The sequence below is a fragment of the Athene noctua genome, chromosome 4, assembly GCF_965140245.1.
Source record: "Athene noctua chromosome 4, bAthNoc1.hap1.1, whole genome shotgun sequence".
NCBI lineage: Eukaryota > Metazoa > Chordata > Aves > Strigiformes > Strigidae > Athene > Athene noctua.
In genome coordinates this window covers 28,886,969-28,900,025 of record NC_134040.1, presented here as the reverse complement: position 1 = coordinate 28,900,025, position 13,057 = coordinate 28,886,969, and the positions used below count along the sequence as shown (strand labels likewise).

Below are 13,057 nucleotides of genomic sequence, written 5' to 3'. Positions count from 1 at the left end.
AGTCTGTAAATATCTCAGGTTTTTTTAACCATTGAGAAGTCTAGAGGTCAATTAATAACAGTTACAGAAGTTCAGCAAGTGACATAACACATTGCAGAGAGAGTGTAAATGTTCTGGACAGCAATTATATCACCCTTCATTTAGATTTGCTATGGGATTCTGTTACCAAGAGTTTAAATCCTCATTCTGAAGAGAATGTTTTTCAATTATCAGAGAGACCAGTCTTATGAAGAGACCTTTTTATGTCTTGTGCTTTGCAGATTAAAACACTTCCTATACTCTAAGGAGGATTGGTCAGGATAGGGTATACTGAAAAGCCACTTTCAACTTTCAACAAAGGCTGAGCCAAGTATCAACTGAATCTTTCTGAAACTGGAAAAAGTACAGATCACAGTCTTTTGCCTGTCCCATTATTTTTCATTTTCACATGTCTTTGTCTTCCTGATCTGGCTGGAACAGTAAGTGCTCGCAGTAGTCAGGTAGAACAGCTGCCCTGTTAGCCTCTAACAAAATAAGACCAGACAGACAATCAAATATTAGTCTCCTGAGAGCATCCTATGACCCATGAAACAATTCTTATTCTTACCATTTGCAGGGAATTTCCATCCTACCTGGAGACAAGAGGAATCAGCAAAAAGAAAAGAGTTCTTTTCTATATGATTTCAGAGTATGAGAGCACCTACGTTGTCAGGCTGATTTGCCACGATTCATGCCAGAGTCCTGGTCCTCTAGTAATTCACTGTGGCTTTGGCTACATTGGCAAATGCTGCAGTGAAATAGAATCAGGTCTTCAGAGACAACTGGTTGCTGCTGGCAACCCAACATCCACAGCAAGTGTGTTTATGGGTGTGTGTGTTACTTTAGACTAGCACTAATCTAGTCCCATAGACTGAAGACCCATTAGTGCTGGAGCACAGTAGGTTCCAGCATTCCTGGAAAGCACCTCCAAAAAGATGCTGCAAGCAGCTTCATGTGCTCCAGGGCCTCTCTGTTATGTCACCTAAAGCTCAGTAGGTGGAGATGACTGGGAGGCTCACTTAGAAAGATCATTTGAACTGAAGTGCCAATGTATATAATGTACTCTCTGTACATCTGCACCACTGCAGTTCACTTGGTTGTACTATGTTGCTTCCTTGCCAGGGAAAACAGCATAGACTGGAGAAGAGTTTGAACCAGTGCTCACCCCCTGCCCATGACAATGAGGTAGTACAAGCCGAACTTCACAAATGAACTAGACTACATCTTGGTGCCCCAGTCCCCTGTAAGCCTCTTTGCCTTCTCTGCAACATATACACGCCTCACACTTGCAAGTATACCTTTTCTGGTCGGTCACCATATTCTCTAGTAAAGTCTGCTGTCTTCAAAGATGTGTCTTGGCAGATGGGAAATCCAGAGTCCTGGCCGCCATTTTCTGGGAAATTGTCTGAAAGGTGAGAGAGAGGCAAAGATAAAACTGTGCTCTTAGGGAGAAGAGGGAGGGATTGTGGATTTATGCCCTGTAAAAGAGGAAGGATCAAAAAGTGTTTGCTGTTTTCTGACTCATGTTGAGAATACTTGTGGGTCTAGTCTAAGGCAACTACAGTAATCATACACCAAGGGAATACTTGTACTCTGAAGTTATCTTTCTATACCTAAGCAGTTTATCCTAGTTACTACAGATCTGCCCACACTTCAATTTGTTTTTCATTTTGTAATAGCTTAAATGGAGAAGAATAATATGCTAAATGTAAAGGAATATTGTCTTATTTGCTCTAACCTTTCCCCTCTCCCTTGGATGCAAAGATAGGTGCAGTCTTCTCCTTTCCTACATCAATTATTCCCTACTTGAGATTACTTCTTTCATTTAATTTTTAAGTGCTGCTAAAGGCATACAGTTAGTAATCATTTTAATAAATAACATAAGTGAGTGAGCAGTTAAATCAATGTATCTGAGATGAAATCTTAATTAAAATGGTATTTAGCTATGGGAAGTGAGAGTTTCATAATTTATTTTCTATTAAGATGTTGACTGTTTCACTGAACACAATTATTTTGTGGTTTTAATCACAATATGAAAGCTTCACTGAAGTTACATTTCTGTATCTTTCTGTTGTCCTCCCATGGATATCCACCATCCTCATATTTTAAAATCATGCCCATTTTAAAAAGTCAGTGCCAAAATGTTCCCATTCATTTTCTTTGATCTTGAAGTTTTTTACATATATCGAACAGTAGGCTATTGTGCTGTTTAGGATACCTTAATTGAATTTTATTAAAGAGTAAATATTCTGGTAGGATTAAGCATGATTATGCATATTCAAAACCACTTTTTCTGAATTGCCCTAAGAAGAATGGAATTGCTTTCATTGGGGCTGCAGGTTTAAAATACTATGCACGTGATTCTGCACTTACATTTGTGCTTACTCAAATGCAGGCACATAAATCACATGTGCAATGTGCACACTTGTTGCAGATATCCCCGATCATTGCAGGGGGATTGGACTAGATGATCTGTAAAAGTCCCTTCCAACACAAATTATTCTATGAATCTAGGGAGTGAGGTACACGCAGGAAAGTGCTTTCTGCATCCACAGTTAAGGTCTACATATGTAACTTCACCAAAAAAAAGTTATGTAAATTTGAATCTACCCTTGCATGGCTGCAATGGTCCTTGAGATCTTGTTACTGTATATGCTTTCTTTTGGTGGAGAACAGAACACCGTAATTTTCTCTTCCCTCTCCACACACTGGATGACTTAGCTGTCAGCAGGGTAAGTGCTCCTTACAGAACTACCTGAGTGAGGACCATCAGCTTCTGTCAAGCACAGTGAATAAAGATGGGTGCCGCACTAGGGCTAGATTTCCAAAACTCTTCATGCACTCTAAACAGTATGCAGGCACACAAACCTGCCATCAAGTTTCACACGTTCCTATCAGGAAAGTAGTTATGTCCAAGAGAAATACAGCAGATGTGTGATGTCAGCTATGGAAAATTACATATGAGGGTGTTTAGGTTCCTCTGTGGTCTTGAATAATTAAATTTTGAAGAATAAAAATGCTTTTCAATACTAGCTGTGGAGGCTCCCAGGTGAAAAATATTGTGATATTAGCTATTCTTGTTTGTTTGTTTTCCTCCTCCTTCTATTTGGACGTCAGCTTTAAGCACAAAAATTCCTTATCCTGTCATTTTAGATGCATTACAGATTGTAGGTACCTTGAAGTTGCATAGATGGCTTCCAGACTGGAAATCACAACCTTTTGCTAAGTGCTTTTGCTCCTTTTACAGTGCCTGAGGGTTAGGTGTATTTTTACAGTGTCCAAATCAATTCTTACACTTTTAAGAAGTTAGGAAAGGGGTGCTCCACCTTGGTTGTGTTTTAGAGGACGTTCACATTGCATTTGATTATCCTGTTATCTTGCACTCCTCAAACCTGGAGGGTAGAGAAAGATTTCAGATGAGCCTAGGCAGAATTTAGGTGCTGAGCTGCTCAAACTAGTGCTCTTCTGGGTGTTTGTATGGGTACTGCTCTACAGTCCTGGAGAGATTTCATAGTTAAACATAACTGCTTTCTTTGTATCTTCCACTATTAAGTAGCAACAGAGCTGAGAACTGAGATGTGATTTTTACATTTCGGTACTTAAAATCCTTACCAAAATCAACCCTTGAATTATTTTCTTTTTTTTTTTTTTTCTTTTTTTTTTTCTGTTTGCCAACATACCACCACTTCCCATTTTATAATTAATTTTCTATACTTTGATGAATTAATCAGTATTCTCTATTGCTTTCTACAGACTTAACCAAACTGAAAATTTAATCTGTAATTTTTTTTCTATTTCTTGTCTTTAAAACTGTTACTTCAGTGAGGAATCAGTTAATAAAATAATCTGAAGAGCAGGTTCATAAGAACTCACGATTCATCTTTTCAATGTGCAAAGTTAGTTACTTTGGCAGTAGTCTCAGGCAGTTTCTGAAAGATGGCGTTACTGTCCTACTCGCCTATAACTATGCAGCTCCTTTAACAAAAAACTGATGGACTTAAAAAGCTTTTGAAAGACAGTGAATTATGTAGCCCTGTACTTCTTTTCATGGACTCAATAAATATACCTAAGTTAGAGACAGTGGTTTTCCTCTGCAGAAACCATTCTAGTTTGTGTCTCTTTAATAACAATAACGATGGTTTGAATCCTACAGTTTTGCTTCTACATGAACTTTGTGCAATCTGCTGTTTCTGAAGTGATGCCTAGCAGGTCTGAAATGCCACTGTTGACACCTTTCTTCACCTTTGTGCCTTTTTTTTTTTTTTTTTTTTTTAAGACAGCCCTCCTACTCTCAGCAGAAGATGATTTAACTGAGAATTAAATGTTGTAGGTCAGCTGCTCCAGTACCAAGTGGCTGATGAATATCAGCAGGCCTTGGTAACTCACTGTCTTTTAGTTTATTATCCTTCATCAATATCTCCTTCCTTTGACAGTCATCTAGCTAATTTATCCCGCTTTTCTTCAATATCCTCTTTTCCATTTTGTAGTTTTCCTTTACTGCTTCTTTTGTTCCTTAGAAATACAGACAATCTGAAATGATTTCTTTTCCCTCAAGTTTTCTTCTGGTAGTTAAAGAATTATTATTATTTTTGTTTACTGTTTGCTTTTGAAATTTTTATACCTATTTTTTATCTAGTATTCTACTTGCTCATGGAATAATTTCTTCTCTAGTTTTGAGAGGGATAGATTTCTATTGTTTACACCAAAGTACAAGGGAAATTCAGTTTTGGTACTATCTGAAATCAGCTTGTCCTAATATCATCCTCAGTCGTGTGTCATTTGAGGATTATCATTGGTGCTGATTTTATTTTAGGTTATTTTTAATAGCCCTTTTATATGCCTTCGCATTCTAAACCCAGAAATCAGATGAAAAATTTTACTTTCTCACTATTTGTGCTACATGTTATTTTAGGTGAAGTTCTCCACCTCTTTCAGTGCTAACAAGCTGCTGGACCTGCACAAGGGTAAAATTGAATATTTTTAAATAGATGCTTCAAACTGCTCATGTAAAAAGTTGTCTTGTAATCCTGTAAGTACCCTTAAACTTCTTACATTAAACTTTCTCAGTAGTCACATTAATTACATAATATATTTTAGTGACAGGATGAAATTTATTATAGACTAGTAAAAGAGTTTTAATGGCTCTGTAAACATCAGAATGCAAAGGCATAAGAATTCATTGCAAATTTTTGCAAAATGCAGTCAGTTTGACAGATCAATTCCCAATAAACTTTAGGACCATGGTTATTTTCAGAGCAAAAGAACTTCCCAGAGAGAAAGGGATTTGGGGACAGCCTGTGCCTGTTTTCTTGCTAAGGGGGACAGCATTCCTGCTCCTTGGAGCCAGTGCCACCAGCTGCAGCAGAGGAGCTGCTTCTGCACTTACTCTGTAATAAATGTGTCTTCTCTCCTCTGAGCTCATGCCTCTGCCATCACGCGAGTATGGTGCCTGCTGTGTTAATCCACCAATAAAGAGACCTCAGGTCATACAATAATATGTGCCTTTACCTTCTGCCAGTACCCCCAGGACTGGCTATTAATTTTCAAGTCGTTGAATTTTCACTTAATGTACTGCAGGTCTCTGAAGCGTGGCGAGTTTCTTTAACCATTAAAGCAGCCGTAAACTGCATATATAAAGTAATAACCAGATGATGACGTGTAAAGAAGCAGAACCCAAACCAAAACACTGCCTTTCATCGGAATAACCTCTGAATGGGGGATTATTTACATTTCTGCACAGTTATATCTTGACTCAGAGGATGATGATGACTACAAAAGGGTTTGCTCCTTAGTCTGAGAATCACGCAGCGCAGGTTACTCCAGCAGTGCCCCACAGAGATATCTCCGGGGCCAGGGAACTGGTATGAGAAGAGATTCAGGGGCCATCCGACCCTGAAGCCGCGCAAAGAAATACGATTTAAGCTCTAGTCCCGCCGGGACGTAACCACCTGTCCCCAGCGCCGGGGGAAGCGGGCTGCAAGCGCGGAACCGCCACCGCGGCTGCTCTTCCTGCATCGGGTTTGGAGGGGTGGTTAGGATTGGGGGGGGGGGAAGGGCTGGCTACTTTCCCCAGTAGGCCTCCCGAGAGAGGCAGGAGGAGGGAGCAGAAGCGGTGAGACAAAAAGGAAGAAGGAAAGAAAAGAAGGAGGAAAGGAAAGGGTTAAAAAAAAAAAAAAAAAAAAAAAAAAAAAAAAGAAGAAAGAGCGCGTTTTGCATGTAGTAGAAAGCTCCGGCGCATTTTATAGCGCAGCACCGCGCATCGTACGCTTTCCTCCCCCTTCCCCCCGGGGGCGCTCCGCGGCCGCGTAGGGCCGCCTGAAGCCTCTGGGCTTGCGCGACTCTCGTTTCTTGGGTGCGCGGAATTCCCGCGCCGATCATGCCGCCTGCCTCCAGCACGGCTTTAGGGGCCGCGGCTGGAGGAGTGAGCCCCTTCTCCTGGAGACGGCCGAGGGGCTGCAGGGTACCCCGTTCCCCGCGGCTGGTGCCGCCCTCCCCAAAATCGCGTCGTGCCGGACGCGGGGCCGCGCAGTCCCCGCGGGTGTCCGCGCACATTCCCCAGCGCTTCAGCTACCGGCTGCGGGTCTCCGCTTGGCTGGGCCGAGGGGCTGCTTCTCACATTGCAAGCCGCCCTCTGAGTAGCCTTAAAAAAGAAAAAGATTTAAATATATATATGTAGCTTTAAACATATATTTAACATTTTGTATATTATGTATATTTTTATATATCTAGAAGATCTATTTTATTTCCCTCTTTGGAGAAAATAGCAAATCAATGACACCCTTTCTCCAAAGCATGTTTCCCTTCTAGTAAAGGAAGCTCCACCTCTTCTAGGGATTGATTCGCCCAGCAGTTTTTAGGATAATTTATGGACCAACCTGATGAGCCTATTGGGCGAGTTGTTGGGTCCTTGTAGAGTAGGTTCCTACCTGTTTGGGTGTTTTATTTTATTTTTTTTTCCCGTTCCCTTCCCCTCCCCTCCCTCTGCCTGCCGTGTGCCGGGGGGGGGCGGTGGGATTGGCAGGGTCGCTATTCCCCAGCCTCTCCGGAGGGAACTCGGGGAAGGGAGAGTGCCTTCACGCTCATGGATGCGTGGGGGGGCCCCGCGCCCCGCTGGAGCCGCCGCCGCGGGGCCAGGCTGCTGCTGCTGCTGCTGACCATGCGCCTGGGGAGCGGGTGAGTACGGCGGGGACCCCGCACCGGCCCCCGCCCCCGCCGTCCGCACCCTCCCGCTGCGTCTCGGCTACCTGCGCCCCGCGCCCCGGGCTGAGTTTGGGGGGCGCAAGACGGGCCTGGGGAGGGGGGAGGGGGCGTGCTACGCGCCTCGAAACTTAAACACCCCTTCCCCCCCCCAAAAAAAAAAAAAGAAAAAAAAAGAGGTCCCGGTGCTGCGACGGCGGCTCCTGCGGGCGGCTGCGGGGGAAGCCGGCACCGGCAAAGTAAAACTTCAGCCGCATCCCACTTGTTCGCTGAGCGAGTTGGCGAGTCCGGGCTCAGCTCGGTGCTGGGAAAAGCGCGTCCCCCTCCCTCCCGCGCAAGGGGGGGCCGGGCTGGGCGGGCGGGCGGCGCGGGGCAGCCGGCCGGCAGGACATCCCCGCGGAGCGGTGGCGGAGCGGGCCGCGCCCGGCGCAAGGAGCTCCCCGCAGCGCCGGCACCTTCCCGCCGCCGCGCCCGCCCGTCCCCCCCGGCTCGCCGGTTGCCGCTGGGCGAGGAGCTGGGCTGGGCTGGGCTGGGCTCTGGAGCGGCGGCGCCGCGGCTGGCGGCTTCGGGAGAGCCCGGTCCGGCGGCTGGCGGTACCGGCGGGCACCGCTCCTGGCGCTGGTACTTTTTCACTGCCCTGCCCGCGCTGCGGAGCATCCTGCGCGGCACCGGCTTGTGCCTCTGCGGCCCTCGGGAGCGGCGTTGGGCCCACGCGTGGGATGGTGCCGGGCAGCTGCTCAAGTCCGAGAAGTTGGAACCGAGCGTTTTAAGGAAGAGTTCTAAGACTGATCCGAAGGGCTCTGGAGAAACAACAGTTTGGTACCGCTGTGTAAATGTGTTATTAGTAACCGTAACAACTTAGCCAAAAGCAATCTGATCATCCAGCTCCATTAATACTTCAGACCTAATGTGAATCATTCCACAGGTTATCCTTCCATAAAAATCACAAAGCAGTACTGAAAGGGTATTTGACTGTTGCCCAGTGTGTCTGTCTTTTTAATGGTAGACCAAATTATCATTCTAAGAGGCTACAGCACACGTGTAGTGTAAAGCTTGGCACAAAAAAAAAGGAAAAAAAAAATCTGTCAAACATTTGGTTAAGTCCATCAGATTCTAGATCCCTTCTCCATACTGAGTGATGATTTATCAATCCATGTGAAGTGTGTTGATCTCGGCTCATGTCTCATCTTCAGAAGACTGCTGTGTTATTCTAGTCAAAACACCACTGACTATACTTTTCTTAATCTGTGTTTTTTAAAACCTCAGTTTATTATGGAAATATTTTTCAAAAGCATTGATGGAAATTATACCAGTGCAGCTGTGCATCTTCAGAATATTTCTTAATGAACATATTGTACCTCAGGTATGAAAGAAATTATCAAGTGGTTTGAGAGAAAAGAATATGCATGCTAATTTATCAGTTCAAAGACTTAGTTAAAAGGAGGAGGACTAGCTACAAAAAAAAAATATTTTTTTTGTCAAAGTGTGGTTGTGATTACAGGACTAGATGTAGATTATTATGTATATATCTCATTAACAGTAGTATTTATAAATGTTGATAAGAAGTCTTCAGTGAGAAAAAGAGGTAACTTACATTCATTATCTTGTGTTCTAGAACATCTCAGATAAAATGGACCCTTTGGTATAAATATCCAGGTATCTGAATCAACTACTTTCAGGCTTGCCTTTCATTCAGAGGCTACACAGGAAAATGGTGGTTAAAATATTTTTCTTTCTCTGTTTTCTTTTTAAGTGACCACAAACAGGCATGTTTTTCAGATCCTGATTCTCTGGTATGCGGTGCATTACAACCCAGGGGTGTTTGCGGGGAGCTCAGGAGCTCTACCGCTCTTTAAGCAGTGTGCCACAAAGTAGGATGGAGATACTGTTTTTCTGTTTCTTTGTAGGCCTTTCTGTAGTTTCAGCCCAAGCTTTTCCTTGAAGTTCAGACTAAACCACAGAAATAATGCTTTTCGCAAGAACAGACCAGGTTGCACCAATTCTGGCTGTTTTTCTAAAAACATCTTGCGGGAGCCAACCCAGCTTTTCAACACAGACTTTTAAAAGGTTGTAAATTGCATCACTTCTAGTATGCATTTGTACACAAAGTATTTTGTGCTGAGTGTGAGTAAAGTTACTTCAGGTGTAACAAATGGAGTTAAAGCCTAAGCAAGGACATTGGATGTTGAGTCCAACCAAGAGTTTATTATTTTAATGTACTGCACGAAAAGCTGTAGTGTGACATTAGACCAAACTTCCTTCACCAAAGGGATTCATTGAAGTTGAACTCTGTCCCATAAAACAGATGTTTTCCCCCAGTTCTGCACATGCAGCCCAAACAGATCAGAACTTGTTGTAACCTCCATGATTCAGTGTTTTGAAGGACTATTTTTGTCAATAGCTGACATCTCTTCCATAGCAAAAATTGGGCTCTGAGCCTTTCTATAAGGTATGTGCAGGAAAAGAGTAGTTACCCAGTAGTCACTACAGTCTTAAGTGTTCAGCAAGCTTATTACTCTTCTTGAACTCAAATAAATAAATAATTCATAGGGAGAGCATAAGAGTTGACAACATAATTAATATTATCTCCTTAGTTCTAACCATACAGGTGCAGCATAACTAACATTACTTCTAATTTATACTGCTTTAAATGGTATGTGCTGGTCAGCATCCCTAGCATAATTTTGTCCACATCTTCCCTGATGTTCTAAAAAGCAATTATAAATGCTCCATTACAACGTAACCATCAGCAGGTGCAAATGTCAGCTAACACTTTCTTTTCCAAGTATCTGTTAGGAAAATACATAATATGGCCTATGTTTTCTTCTCATATAGATTCCTGGATCAGAGTTAAGTCTGTCATAACAACATGGGTTTCTTAATGTTTGATAATAGTGATTTACTGTTTCATTTGAACATCTGTGATGTTTATTCATTATTATCTTCGCTCTTGGGTGCTTCATTCATGATGTGACAATGAATAAGTTGTTATTTAGCAGTCCCAGTGGTTTAAAATACGGTTTATTTTATTAAAAGATATTAATATTTTCTTTTGCTAGTATAAAGTTTAGCGCGACATAAATACTGATAAATATTCCTATTCTTTGCACACAATTTTCTTACAATGCATTTAAAGGAAACCTTCAAACCATTAAAAAAAGTCTCTCATAGCAAAATGACTTTTAATTTTCTGTTTGTTAACTATGTCTGATGTTAAATAAGAGCACCCTTGCTACCAATTCAAGCCTTTCTGAGCTGGATAGGAAAGGTTACACATGAGCACTTGTTGACTTTGGTCAACTTTTTTCTGGATGCGTAAGTCTGTCCACAGAGTAAATTACAAGGGGGCTGGGGGATCTGTGTTTTTTCTTTGAAGCTGTAGGGGAATTGTAATAATCTGGGTTGAATGCAACACCTAGTTTCTATGGCTGGTAGGTAGGACTACTTAAATGGACTTGGCATCTGCACTGTTTGAAAGTGAGGTGCCTTGGTTTGTTCTGTCACATATATATATATATATACACTAAAAAATCATGTATGTTAGACTCACAGAAAAACAAAGGTGAGCATCCCCCAAGATGGACAAAGAGCCATTTTTGTAGTCCCATTTATGAGAGAAGAGTGCTAGGGCTTTTTTAATTACCTGCATAGCCCTTTCTTGCACTGCACACTAAATTGAGCGTGTACTTAGGTAAAATAACAATATCACAACTTCTTTGGTAAAGAGCAGCAGTGAGAAGTGATAATTATAAATGACAGTATATAGCACACTGTCAGAAACCTTTCAAAAGGTGGTGAATGACAATGACACTAACTTTTATTTCTTAACAATTTCTCTGAATGCTAATAGTTTGTAAGGAGTGATTCAGATGCAATTGAATTAACCTGGAGATGACACGGGAGTCCCAATTTTGCATTTTTTTCACATGCAAATGTTTCTAATATGGCCGAAAATAGTGTGATGAGTTCAGTGGCCTACTGTCCTGTGTAAAAATTGGATTGTGCATATCTAAACTTAAAATAGTAAATCATGCCACAACACTGAATTAATAAAGGTAACTGAAGAGACTAGAAAGGTAATAAGGACTTGACCGAAACAGAACTTACTTCAACAAAGAGGGAAATCTCAGTGATATTGCAAAGATAGGAAGAAATAGTTTCTAAATTATGCTTCCATTGGTGGATATTTAAGTCAATAGGACCTGTTGTGATAATCTAGTCTGATATCAGAATAAACAAAACTGGAGGATTTACCCTGGCTTCTGCATCAGGTCTGTGGCTTCAGTATAACTGCTCTAAGTCCCTGCATAAAGATTTGATGAGGAGGAATCCAATGAAGTATTGTACAATATTTCCAGTCTGAGTTTTTTCTGGCTTCCAGCCAGTGGATCTCCTGCCTTCTTTTGCTAGCTGAAAGAGCCTGATTTTTTTCCAGTACCAGCTACTACAGCTGGTTCAGCCACTGGATCTCATGTCCATCTCTTTGTGGGGAAATCCAGGTCTTGGTTCATACCTCAGCAGGGCAACCTTAGGGTGCAGACCCATGGCTGCAGCTGCTCTTCAGGAATGGGGTGTGGTTTGCAGCTATCTGCTTTTCAGCAGGACATCCAGTCATCAAAGCTCTTCCTTGCTGTGTGCTTCTGCCAAATTTTGCCTTAACAAGAACTCAGAGCACCTCAGATTAATCCTGAAAATTCTTAAAGGAACCAGTATTTTGGGCAGAAAACGTCCAACTGACTTTCTCTTTTCAGACTAGTATTTCTTGATATGTTGATAGGTTATTTGCTCAGACTTCCTCACCTCTCAGAGATGAGAAGGTGCAGTGCAGTTATATGCCTAGCAGTTGTTGCAGGGTGAATGAACTAGTCCAAAATAGAAGTTTTATACAAATGTGTCACAATCAGAGATATTCTATGCAGAGTGCAAATTTCAGTTGAATTGGACTCACACATGCTACAGTCATACTAACTACTGTTTAAAGTATTTCCCTGGTATATGTAGTTTAAGAGGAAACTTAATAGCAGATTACATTTTCCTCTCAAATAAGTAAACTGAGCTACTTACGTTTCTTCAGAAATACTGATTTGTTTCTTCAACTGTTTGATAAACCCTTTCAATTTTTTCTTTGAAAAACAGGCCTAAAAATGGGTAAATTATATGAATATTAGTCTCATTAATGGCAGATACACACAGAATATTACTTCCCTACTACTACTTCATACTGCTGAGATACATTATCCCAGGATTAGCTCCAGTACTTCTCTGGTGTACCTCATGTTCTTTTTGCTTTCTGCCTCGATCTTCAAATCCTTTTCTATGTCACTGCATTCATCTCTGGTAAGGTGTGAATGGCTAACTGTGTTTCTAAATTTATATGGAGTTATTTTTCTTATTTTCAGGAAGACAGACAGACATAGTGAATACGAAAGAGCTGAGGTAATACGAGATATGTCCCCTTTGGATTAAATTATATGAGGTCTTAAATAGATTGTTAGTCCTTACATTTAATACGTTTTTCTTGATATTTAAGGCAGTGTGCCATGAGGGATTAAGTCTTATTGTTATTGAGTCTTATTAATGTAATATTATGGTCCAATTTATCTTTCAGAATAAAGATCAATCAGCTGGAAGGAAAAAGTTGTAGTATTATTAATTTAGGTGGCTGTCACTATATGTCATGACAAACGTTTTTTGTTCATTGTCTGATACCACATTTACCTGGCAGAATAAATTATGTAAATGTTTTTTTTAAAATAAAGTACTCTCAGTGTTTTCCCTGGGGCAGGAAGGTGCTTGATCTCAGCAGCATACAGCCATAGAATATGTACTGGATTGTATCAGT

At 41.6% G+C, this 13,057-nt stretch overlaps 1 protein-coding gene across 1 annotated transcript in view; it reads left to right on the top strand.

The window, feature by feature from the left end:
• The first annotated feature begins 6,923 nt into the window (after positions 1 to 6,923).
• Positions 6,924 to 13,057, top strand: part of GABRG1 (gamma-aminobutyric acid type A receptor subunit gamma1) — a 60,131-nt gene continuing 53,997 nt past the window's right edge. Inside the window, exon 1 of the mRNA XM_074904733.1 lies at positions 6,924 to 7,191. Within this exon, the coding sequence (XP_074760834.1) occupies positions 7,100 to 7,191 (92 nt within the window). The 5' untranslated portion in view covers positions 6,924 to 7,099. The remainder of the gene's footprint in view (positions 7,192 to 13,057) is intronic.